Source organism: Hyperolius riggenbachi, chromosome 7 (assembly GCF_040937935.1).
Source record: "Hyperolius riggenbachi isolate aHypRig1 chromosome 7, aHypRig1.pri, whole genome shotgun sequence".
Lineage (NCBI taxonomy): Eukaryota > Metazoa > Chordata > Amphibia > Anura > Hyperoliidae > Hyperolius > Hyperolius riggenbachi.
This window is the reverse complement of record NC_090652.1, coordinates 48,367,133-48,380,064: the sequence shown is the minus strand read 5'-3', so window position 1 is coordinate 48,380,064 and position 12,932 is coordinate 48,367,133. Positions and strand designations below refer to the sequence as shown.

General features: G+C 43.8%; 1 protein-coding gene across 1 annotated transcript in view; it reads right to left on the bottom strand.

Moving 5' to 3' along the window:
* Positions 1 to 12,932, bottom strand: part of LOC137526005 (transmembrane protease serine 9-like) — a 139,144-nt gene that overhangs the window by 44,345 nt on the left and 81,867 nt on the right. The window contains exon 8 of the mRNA XM_068247215.1: positions 4,839 to 4,898. Within this exon, the coding sequence (XP_068103316.1) occupies positions 4,839 to 4,898 (60 nt within the window). The remainder of the gene's footprint in view (positions 1 to 4,838; positions 4,899 to 12,932) is intronic.

The window sequence follows — 12,932 nt, the reverse complement described above, 5'->3', positions numbered from 1 at the left end:
ACGATATGGTCTTTTCGAAAAAAAAAAAATTCTTCTTGTACCCACTGTCCTCCTTCACATATGCTGAAAATTTGGTGTTTCTAGCACGTAACAGGGCTTTGTTAATAACCGCTAAATTCGGCAGCCCTGGAAACATTTCCCACACTCAGAATGAGAACTTTAAAATCGATTTTATTATGTCCATTGCTGCAAACAGCCGGCTCGCAAAAATTTGCAGTAAATTTTATGTTCGCTAAATCACTAACAGCCATAGAATATTTTGTCCTTTCTTATCAGATATATTACTAACTATACAAAATGAAATACAGATTATATAATAGCGCTCACAAACCATATAAAGTATACCACAAATAAGAACAAAATAAAATTGGTGAGCTGAGCAAAACACCAGTTCATACAGGTGGAGCGCTACCTCCACGGAGCTATGGAGCTGCGCTACATGTGACGTCACCAGATGCGGTGACTGTCCGATGCACGGATCTTTTTTACTATCAGCGGCGGTGTTGTAGGGGTGAGGGCCCGTGTGGCTATCTTGAGGCTGACATGCTTAACTCAGAGCTGTGTGCCTCCCCATTTTTTGCATACCTGTATGTATCTATTGTAAGCATACTATTGTCTTTATCTGAACTTTTTATAATAAACGAGGGAACTATCCCTTGCACTTTTACGCTATGTGAAGTGTTTTCTTTGGAGGTGACATCCCCGGATTAGAAGAATTACAAGAGCCCAGCAGAGGTTGCTGAGGTGGCTGAGGGGTGGCCTATACCTCTGATGCGCTGACGGGCCCGTTTGGGCAATCTATCCGGTGAGTCCTTTCATATTGGCGGGGGAAGGGGAGGGGGAATACAGTGTTTTGCATACTCCCCTCTATGTGGCCAAGTGCAAGTTGAGAATCTGACTACAGGAGAGACTGAACTTTGAGCGCTTTACTCCATTTTCTGTATTACTAATTATACAGTTAAGCTTTTGGCTGCATACTCACACCTTTGTCGTCCACGCTTGTGACAAATCTAACTGTGATTTTGGTTACCATTATTTACATTTAAAAGCTGTGCTTACGCATTTGGCTCTCATTTGTGCAATGTTTATATAAAAGCCCACATAAAAATTTCTTGGAGAAAAAAATGTAGTGATGTACATTTTTTCGTTTTGTTATAATTTTCACCAAAAGTTACATTTTTACACAAATGAAAATATTTGCAAAAATATATGTGCTTGACAAAAATTAATGTTCTCCAAATTGCAGTTAGGTTTATGGGCAGGAGAAAACATCTTTTTTGCAGAAATCAGTAAATATACAAACATTTTTAGGCATGAATTAGAAAACTCCTTTTCGCCAAAAGCATTGCAGTCTTTGGGAAAACATTTTTTTTCACACACATTCTTCTAAACAATTCAAATTGCCTGGCGTCGTATTCATTTAGCCTTTGGCCCTGAACAAGCATGCAGACAAGGTGCTCTGATTGAAGTCTGATGGGATTAGCTGCATGTTTGTTTCATTTGTGTGATTTTTCTTTTCTATTGAATTTCAATGGCAGCACATGAGATTTCCCACTCTGCTATATTATTTATGTTGGTAAGTCCCAAAAATTAAGCCCCTGAGGGAGATCTTAGACTTAATTTTTTACAGACCAGTCCTGTGGGGTTAGGGGGGCGGAGCTAACTCATTAGTGTGTTATAAGTATTCAATTTTCCGTTATATCTGTGAAGAACTTGGAGGACTTGTGTCTGGCTGATCATAAGTTGAGCAAACATATTCAATGCCAAGCAGGCAAAAAAAAAAAGAAAACCAAATAACTGTTAATGAAGAGGATGGGAAGTCTTATTTACTAAAAAAGGTCAGAAAATCTGGGATTATTTAGCTTAAAAAAGAGACATTTTAGAAGTGACCTAATTAACATATATACATATATCCAATTGAAAAGTAAAAGCTTGACCAATCAGCTTTTTGTAAAAAGGACAAGAGGAAAGGGATTTTACTTCCTATTTACAAAGGGGTTCTTCTCAGTAAAAGTGGATATGCAAAATATCTTACCACAGGAAGTAGTTATGTCAAATTATACACCAGCATTTTAAAAGGGTTTGGAAGTGTTCCATACCTTGAAGGCATTAACATCTACGATCGCTAGGTGTAGGAAGATGATACTTTGACCCAGTTAGGGAGACAGTTTCGGCCCCTTAGAACGTTTCTTTCCTCTGAAATGAGGATACAGTGAAGTTGAACCTGATGAACACATGACTTTTTCAACCTAGATAACAAGGGCTTGATGCACTTGTGAGGAGGCGCTCCCCCACCTGATTTGCGTATTATTGCGGATTTTTTTCCGCATAAGGGTCTGCATACGAATTTTCTTGCGTATTATTGCAGACATTTTTCCGCATAAGGGCATACAATGAATTCCCATGCGGATTATTGCGGACATTTTTCCGCATAAGGGCATAAGCGTCCGCATACAATGAATTTCCATGCGGATTATCTTACCGCATAAGCGTCCGCATACAATTTTCGATGCTGGTCGAAAACGCGAATATTTCTGAAGATTGTCGTGAAAATTCGCCAAATTCGAAAACGGGATTTTCGATGCGAAAATGACTTAGGCGAAAATTTGCAAGCAACACCGGAGTGTACCACGCAATGCATAATATTACCGTTACTGCTGCCACCAGTGTACCACGCAATCGCAATGCGCAATATTACTATTATTACTGCAGTCAGCAGTGTACAACGCAATACACAGTATTACCATTACTACCCCCAGCAGTGTACCACAGAATACGCAATATTACCGTTACTGCTGCCAACAGTGTACCATGCAATACCCAATATTACCGTTACTACTGCCAGCAGTGTACCACGCAATGCGCAATATTACTATTATTACTGCAGTCAGCAGTGTACAACGCAATACACAGTATTACCATTACTACTCCCAGCAGTGTACCACAGAATACGCAATATTACCGTTACTGCTGCCAGCAGTGTACCGCGCAATATGCAATATTACCATTAATACTGTCAGCAGTGTACCACGCAATACCCAATATTACCGTTACTACTGCCAGCAGTGTACCACAGAATACGCAATATTACCGTTACTGCTGCCAGCAGTGTACCATGCAATACCCAATATTACCATTAATACTGTCAGCAGTGTACCACGCAATACCCAATATTACCGTTACTACTGCTAGCAGTCAGTGTACCACGCAATGCGCAATATTACTATTATTACTGCAGTCAGCAGCGTACAACACAATACACAGTATTACCATTACTACTCCCAGCAGTGTACCACAGAATACGCAATATTACCATTACTGCTGCCAGCAGTGTACCACGCAATACCCAATATTACCGTTACTACTCCCAGCAGTGTACTAAACTAAAAGGTGAATGATTTATGAAGCTAATGTTTCCAGCTTGTAAACCAATGAGGTCACCTTGCTATGTATGTTTTTCTGGTTTGGGAAAGCTGTGGTTACAGTGCATCCAGAGTGAACCTCTCCAAGCACCCTATATCTGTTGGAACATGTATAACTATGGAAAATATATTATATTTCCGCAGCAGAATTAGTTAATGCAGAAATCAGACTTCCACGGAATAACTCAGTTTATTGACAAAAAAAAAAAAAAAAATCAAGCAAACAAAACAAAAAACAAAGCAAAACAAAAAAAAACCCATTCTGCTTAAATAGTCGTTTCCAACCACTCCTATTTGTATAGAGAGGGATGTCATTTGGCTATAGTGTGAGAAATGAGGATTTATGTGGCACCACTATTTAGTAAAAAACTACCTGTATTATGTTAGTTATGTTTGTTGATTTTTTTAAATAACTCAAAATAAAATGAATGTTTGAGTTTTTGGTGGCTGTCAAAATTGCCATAATAAGAACAGTAGTTGGGTTTTTTAAAATGAAAATATGTGGCAGGTGATTTGGAGGTCCTTCCTGACCCATATGACTTTTTTGTTGGGTTTTTCAACAACATAAGACATAACGAATGTAGACAAAACCTAAACCTGCTTTTGGTAATTCATTGTTTACATTTTATGTATTATTAGTCATTATGGTGTTTGGGGCCTCCAGTGCTGGGCCGAAATTATGCATGAGCGTAGTTACGCATCGTAATTCAATGCAAATTTACGCGTAAGCGCTATGCGTAACTTACGGCATTACGCGTAATTATTTACATGTAAGCAGTATCATAATTACGCTGTCTACCGTAATTGCTAGTTATGCGTAATTTTACGATGACTTACGCGTAATTTTACGCGTAATTACTAACGTAAAAACTCCCCTTTTCTAAGAGTAGCCAATCAGTCAACATCCTAAGCAACCAATAGTATCATCTCCCGCCCTTCAGTATGTAAGCGTACGTTTTGACGCATACGAATGATGTGTACGCAATAGCTGTCACATTGACAGCTATTGCGTACACATCATCAGTATGCGTCAAAAAGTACGCATTAATGGGTATTACGGCACTACGCGTAACATCGTAGCGTAAGCGCCTTCATTACGGTATCCTTACGCGTAACTGCGTAAGTTAACGCGTAATTACAGTGATGAACCGTAGATAATTTCCTACGCCGTAACCGTAATTGCGTAATGCGTAATAGCGTAAAATTATGCGTAATGATCCATAAGCGTAGATTTTTCCATTACGACCAGCACTGGGTACCTCAATATATATATAACTTACCCGCATACAGTAGACAAGAGCAGACAAGAAAAGAATTAAAAGCATACCTAAAAATATTTTTCTTTCTTCAGATTGATATTCAGAATGAATAAAGGATCTCATTAGGAGGATTAATCCCACAGGATTTTGGACTTACCTGTGGCCATTATAATCAGTGCAGAGAGTCCTCTCATCTCTCCTCCTCTCTCAATCCAACCTGTGAAGGACACAGATGCCTCTCTCTAACTCCGAGCTTCTGCAGAGCTGCACCTTCAATGATCAGAGAGGAAATACGAGGAACTTTCCTCAGGTTTCCTCCTTTATTTATCACCAAGGAATCGGAGCCTTTTATATCATGACACATGGCTTGTCACCACCCGTCACCTGCTGTTATGTGCAGTGACACAAAAACTGAAAGGAGAAAAGATTAACTCTTTCATGCCTGGACTCCTTAGCATTCAGAGGAACCGACTTGATTTTTCTCCTCGGTAATTGGCCATACTCTGCCTTTGTCCTGGTTCTTTCTGTCAGGACCATTACTACTTACTTCTTCCTTAGTGCCTTTTAGACAACAATCCATGGATCAACGGGCTTTACAAGAGAAAATAATGTTGGCTTTAAAAGCTGCAGACTGACATTGTATGATTTTATTATGCTCACGAGACCAACCGGAGCCTTCATCATCATTAATTGGAGGAACCCTTTCAGTTTGTTGTATCCTTTTATTGGGGCACTGAATCTAGGCACACTTGGGCCTCCCCCCCTGGAGTGCTTATGGCAACAGAAAGTGCCACTCACAAACAACATGGAGTGCATAAAGTGTAAGGGGGCTGAAATGACAGTTTACCCATCTTGGCAGGGTGAAGCACTGCAGGCATTTTTTTTTTTATGAATTACATTAGCTTCTGTGATATAACGTGCAAGTTTTATCACAGAAAACATACAGACACACATATTGTGCAGAAACCACACACACAAAATTGACAGATGGGTGTGCTCCCAGCCGCAGCTTCTGCAGTTGGCTGATGGTGGAATGGTTAAGGGCTCTGCCTCTGACACAGGAGACCAGGGTTCGAATCTCGGCTCTGCCTGTTCAGTAAGCCAACACTAATTCAGTAGGAGACCTTTGGCAAGTCTCCCTTACACTGCTACTGCCAATAGAGCGCGCCCAAGTGGCTGCTGCTCTGCTCTGGCGCTTTGAGTCCGCAAGGAGAAAAGCGCAATATAAATGTTATTTGTCTTGTACTTATTTGTCTTTTCTTGTCTTCTTATTACACTCACTCTGTCCATCTCTGTTGGTGCAGAACTGGCTCTGCAGATTTCTCCAGCATCACTACAGTACAGAGCACTTGGGGAGGTGTGGAGAGGTTGGGGGCTGGGCGCTGTACACAAGAGGCTGCACACTGAATAGGGACTGTCTACCAATCTTTGTCTACAAAACTTTTGATTTCTTATCAGTGGCTGAGCAGATGCAGTCATTAGAACAATTGTGGAGAGAGCAGAACACTTTTTCTCTCCGTGCCCTTAGTTGTCAGTCTCTACGGATAAGGAAAAAAAAAAGAAACTTCTCCCCCCGCATGGGTCCCCCTGCAGCTTCTCGGCTCCTCTGCAGCTGCATCCCTTGCAGGGTCTATTGTTATGCCCCTGCATCTCAGCGTCTGCATGGCACCACATAATATTAAATTCAGTTATGGCAGTGCAGGCGGAATTTCTCCCCTCTTCCTTCACAAATTTTAACACCTCTTCCGCAACCGGGTGGCACTGCACCACTGACACTATCCTCGGAGCAGGCCCCGATTTACCTCACAGGAGCCTATAGGCACAGATGTCCTGGCACCCTAGACTTCATCCTCCATGAACCTACAAACCCCCACCTAATGGAATGCGCAGAGCTGGGTGAGTAGCCTTCCATTTACACTCTCATCAGTATTCTGCATAGGGAAGGAGGGAGGTGCTTGGGGAGGGAGCTGCCTTTCCATCATCAGGCACGTGCCTACAGCGCCTTATGGTAAATCCGGCCTTGCCTCTGAGGCCAAATCACATGTAATAAAATGTGATCAGAAGTCAGAAGAGGATGCTGGGAGTGCAGCGGTGGATGAAGAGGCCGGTCCAGCGCCGGAACAGGTAACTATAAAAGCTTTCTTCACCGCTCTGCATGACCTCAGAAGGCAGAACAACGAGTTCTGCTGGCCGAGGTAAAAATGAGTGCAGCATCTTCAAATGAAATATTTATTTTGAAGATGCTAACACGCTAAACAGACCAAATATTCCATCTAAAAAAAATAAAAAATAAATATATATATATATATATTGTGATAGGGTGTCAGTTGCCTTGCAAGAGAAGGTTGTGGATGGAATATATGTGCCACCTCGTTTGAGGTATTGGGTTAGATAAAGCTCCAGGAAAAAAAAAAAAAAAAAAAAAAACTGCATGAGTAAAATAGGCTCTTTCAAGAGCCGGTTTAGGGTCCTGGAGTTGGCCAGGGGAGAGTGGGTGGGTTCCCTGGCCATCTGGCCCAGCCCGGGTTTTACACCTGTGCAGGGTGGAGCACAGGTGCTGTATAAAAGTCAGCCAGGCTGACCAGGAAGGAGCTCACTTGGTTCCTAAACTCTGGAGGGAACAGAGCTCTCACGCATGGAGGAAAAACTAATCTTTGCATGTCTAAATGTAAGTTGCCATTTGCTGGACTGTCTTATTGAAACCCTGTTTATGTGTAGTCAGTTAGGGACTAAAAGTGAGACAGGTAGTTGCTCAGCCGAGCAAGGTTTTTGTTTTGCTGTTTGTATTTTCTGGCAACTGTTTATTTTCAAAAATAAACCAGGCAGGAGCCTGACTTTTACAAAATTGGAAGCCTGCTGTCTCGTCTATGAACTTTCCCATTCCCGTTGCTAGGGGAAACCGCTACAATTGGTGGAGGATGCGGGCAAGCGAGACAGCAAGTACTGCAGCCAAGTCTTAAAGGGAAAAGGCTCCAATTTTCAAACTTAAGAGGAGGCTGAAAAATTTTGATCCTCAGACATGGAGGACGTTCTCAAACAACTGTTGATCGCTAACGCAGCACAGCAACAGGCTAATGCAGGCCAGAGAGAGACCAACGCCCAGTTGTTGCAGTCGGTCGCAGCACAGCAACAGGCTAATGAAGCCCAGCAAGAGGCTAACCGACTGTTGGCCGCACAACTATCTGACGTGGCCACAGCTGTGGAAGAGGATCGTAAAACCCTTACAGAGGTGGTGCAGCAGTTGGCACAACGCACTAGGGAGGGGAACCCGGATTCTCGCAGCAACACGGGATCCATTCGAGCCAGCCACTTTCTTCAAAAGATGACACCACACGATGATGTGGAGGCCTTCCTCCATACCTTTGAACGGACTGCAGAGAGGGAGGCCTGGCCTACAGCTGAGTGGGCCGGACTGATGGCGCCTTTCCTAAGTGGGGACTCTCAGAAAGAATACTTTGACTTGGCCCCAGAGGATGCTAAAAGTTATGAGAAACTAAAAGCAGAGATACTTCGCCGACTGGGCGTCACTCCCGCTGTACGGGCCCAGCGTGTGCATAAGTGGACTTACCGCCCTGAAGTGTCACCACGATCACAGATGCATGACCTGGTTTATCTGGTGAAAAAGTGGTTACAGCCCGAGACCCTTACACCTGCCCAGATCGTGGAGAGGGTCACTATGGATCAGTTCCTCAGATCTCTGCCTCCTAAACTGCGTAAGTGGGTGAGCCATGCCGATCCAACGTCAGCCAACGACCTGGTCGAGATGATTGAGCGCTTCATTGCTGCGGAGGATTTCCTAGCCTGGTCTCCAGCAAAGGAGGCTACCCTGCAGAGGCGAGTCCCTCACCTAGCTGGTGGAAGGAGGGCTGCTCCCCGGGAACCCGGAGGTGACAGACAGTATGGTGAGAAACCCAAAGATGAAATTAAAGGCAGTACAAACTTTCCCTCGGGAGTACGCAACCTCATACAGTGTTGGAGATGCAATGAATGGGGTCATATTGCGGCTCGGTGTCCCTTACCTGCGGAGGCTATGGAGTGTGACTACGCTCGAAAGATGTCCCTCTTCGCCCGGCCGGTATGTACTGTTGATACTGACTTACACATGTCAGTTGTGAAAATTAATGGAAGATTTGTTCATGCATTGCTAGATTCAGGCAGTTTAGTGACTCTAGTGCATGCTAAACTGGTGAACTCTGATCAGCTTAATGAACCCCGCATTGGGGTCATTTGCATACATGGTGACTCTAAAAGTTATCCCACTGCTTTTGTGACTTTTGAAACTGATTGTGGAACTGTTTGCCATGAGGTGGGTGTGTCCTCAGTGCTGTTGCATAGCGTAATTCTGGGAAGAGACTTTCCACATTTCTAGCAATTATGGAGGGGTAAAGAACCCCGAACTTCATCTCCTAACAAGGACTCAGAGAACTGTACCCCTGAAAATGAGGTACCCAGGGAGATTTTGAGTAATCTGGGTGCCAATGGCAATGAAGCTGATATTTCTCCCTTGACTGTGTTTGCAGGTGAACCCGAAGTTCCTCTGGAGCCTTCCATAGAGCCTGCGATGCGGGATTTGGAGGTCTCCAGAGATAACTTTGGGACAGCCCAGCTGAGGGATCCCACCCTGACTAGGGCCTGGGAAAATGTCATTATGATTGATGGTACACCTCAGGGGTCTGAGACGGAAAATGCATTTCCTCATTTTGTGGTGGTAAATGACCTATTGTACCGAATGAACCAGGAGAGAGAAAGCCTGGTCGAGCAGTTGGTAGTGCCCCAACCCTTTCGCAAAACGGTGTTAGACCTAGCTCATAAGCATGTCCTGGGGGGTCACCTCGGGGCCGAGAAGACTCAGCAACGGGTCTTACAGAGGTTCTATTGGCCAGGTGTCTTTGCCGATGTAAAGAGATTTTGTGAATCTTGCCCAGACTGCCAATTGACGGCCCCGATGGCTCACTTCCGGGGCCCTCTGGTTCCCTTGCCTATTATTGATATACCTTTTGAGCGGATGGCAATGGATCTGGTTGGGCCCCTTGGTAAGTCAGCCAGGGGTCACCAATACATTGTTGTGATCTTAGATTACGCTACACGCTACCCTGAGGCAATACCGTTAAGAAACATGGCCTCTAAGACCATTGCAAAAGAGTTAATGCATGTGTTCTCCCGCACTGGTATACCAAAGGAGATCCTCACGGATCAGGGAACCCCCTTTATGTCAAAAATCATGAAGGAGTTGGGCAGACTTCTGGGAATAAAGCAGCTCCGCACATCGGTCTACCATCCACAGACCGATGGGCTGGTGGAGCGATTTAACAAGACTCTAAAAGGGATGTTAAAGAAAGTTGTAGAAAAAGATGGTAGAGATTGGGACTGTCTTCTACCATATCTCATGTTTGCGGTTAGAGAAGTTCCCCAGTCCTCTACGGGGTTTTCTCCGTTTGAACTAGTGTACGGGAGACGTCCTCGGGGACTTCTTGACATTGCGAAAGAATCGTGGGAACAAGAATCCACTCCCCACAAGAGCGTAATTGAACACGTATCTAGCATGCAAGATAGGATCTCTGCTGTTATGCCAGTCGTTCGGGAACACATGCAACGAGCACAAGAAGCCCAAAGTCGGGTTTACAACCGATCAGCCAAGGTGAGGTCTTTCAACCCTGGGGATCGTGTGTTGGTCTTGATTCCCACTGTGGAAAGCAAATTCTTGGCAAAGTGGCAGGGGCCGTATGAAATTCGCGAGAAAGTGAGTGAAGTTAACTATAAAGTTTACCAGCCAGATAAACGAAAGAAAGAGCAAATTTACCATGTCAATCTGATAAAGCCGTGGAAAGATAGAGAGGTTATGTCAGCCACTGTGCAGGTGCATTCCACCATCCAGGAGGGGGTGCGAGAGGTAAAAATTGCAGATTCACTGTCCAGCGTCCAAAAGCAGGAGGTCAGAGAATTTTTACAAAGGAATGCCGATGTGTTTTCAGAGTTACCAGGTTGTACCTCCATTATCAAACATGACATTATTACGGATGACAAAGTTCGCGTTCGCCTAAAGCCCTATAGAATTCCAGAAGCTCGCAGGCAGGCTGTAAAAAAAGAGGTTGAAAAAATGCTAGAATTGGGAGTCATTGAAAGGTCTACGAGTGAGTGGAGTAGCCCCATTGTTTTAGTCCCAAAACCAGATGGGTCCCTGAGATTTTGTAATGATTTCCGTAAGTTAAATGCAGCGTCAAAATTCGATGCCTACCCGATGCCGAGAATTGATGAGCTGACTGAGAGATTAGGACCAGCAAGATATATTACAACTCTGGATCTTACTAGGGGTTACTGGCAGGTCCCGTTAACAAATAAAGCTAGAGAGAAGACTGCGTTCTCCACCCCTTATGGCCTATTCCAGTATATACGCATGCCCTTTGGATTGCAGGGAGCCCCTGCAACATTTCAGCGTATGATGGATGAGATATTGCGCCCACATCAGCATTTTGCAGCAGCATATTTGGATGATGTGGTCGTGTTTAGCATGGACTGGGAAAGTCATCTCCATAAACTTCAGGCGGTGGTAAATTCAATAAGACAGGCAGGGTTAACCGCCAACCCAAAGAAATGCACGATAGGATTAGAGGAGGCCCGTTACCTTGGACACATAATTGGGCGGGGTCTCATAAAGCCACAGCTAAACAAAGTGGAAGCTATCAAAGACTGGCCTAGGCCAACCACAAAAAAACAGGTGAGGACGTTTCTTGGCATGATAGGGTACTATCGGAAGTTTATCCCGAATTTTGCCACTACAGCAGCCCCATTAACAGACTTAACAAAAGGGAAGGAGTCAGTAATGGGGAAATGGAATCCTGAAGCGGAAAGAGCATTTCAAGAGCTGAAATTAGCTCTTTGTAATCAACCGGTGTTAATCGCCCCAAATTTTAAAAGCCAGTTTATAGTGCAAACGGATGCTTCAAGTGTGGGCTTGGGGGCGGTCCTGTCACAGTTGGTCAGAGGTGAGGAGCACCCAGTGGTTTATTTGAGCCGAAAGTTGACACCTGCGGAGAAGAACTATAGCATCGTGGAGCGAGAGTGTTTGGCGATTAAATGGGCACTGGAATCTCTACGATACTATCTGTTAGGGCGGAAGTTCAGGCTCATCACTGATCACTCACCCCTGACCTGGATGTCCCAGGCCAAAGAAAGAAATGCTAGGGTTACCAGATGGTTCCTATCCCTTCAGAATTTCACTTTCATCATTGAACATCGTGCAGGGAAATTGCAAGGTAATGCGGATGCCTTATCAAGGACACACTGTATGGTCGCAAACAGTGTCCGACCCCACGGGTTCGAACAGAGGGGGGGGATATGTGATAGGGTGTCAGTTGCCTTGCAAGAGAAGGTTGTGGATGGAATATATGTGCCACCTCGTTTGAGGTATTGGGTTAGATAAAGCTCCAGGGAAAAAAAAAAAAAAAAAAAAAAAACTGCATGAGTAAAATAGGCTCTTTCAAGAGCCGGTTTAGGGTCCTGGAGTTGGCCAGGGGAGAGTGGGTGGGTTCCCTGGCCATCTGGCCCAGCCCGGGTTTTACACCTGTGCAGGGTGGAGCACAGGTGCTGTATAAAAGTCAGCCAGGCTGACCAGGAAGGAGCTCACTTGGTTCCTAAACTCTGGAGGGAACAGAGCTCTCACGCATGGAGGAAAAACTAATCTTTGCATGTCTAAATGTAAGTTGCCATTTGCTGGACTGTCTTATTGAAACCCTGTTTATGTGTAGTCAGTTAGGGACTAAAAGTGAGACAGGTAGTTGCTCAGTCGAGCAAGGTTTTTGTTTTGCTGTTTGTATTTTCTGGCAACTGTTTATTTTCAAAAATAAACCAGGCAGGAGCCTGACTTTTACAAAATTGGAAGCCTGCTGTCTCGTCTATGAACTTTCCCATTCCCGTTGCTAGGGGAAACCGCTACAATATATATATATATATATATATATATATATATATATATATATATATATATATATATGAATTAGACAAAGTTGTATAGCAAACCTCAAAGCAGGACTGAATGTGACATAATGATTAAATTTGTTTATATATTACAATATTTATTTTTACATTATTCCAGGGGTCAGGAACCTTTTTGGCTGAGAGATCCACAAACACCACATATTTTAAAATGTAATTCCGTGAGACAAAATACAAGTAAATGTGTGCATTTTATAGAAGACCAACACTTTTAAAGTACAATAAGTCTCTGAATTATTTTTAATAACATTGTTATGCT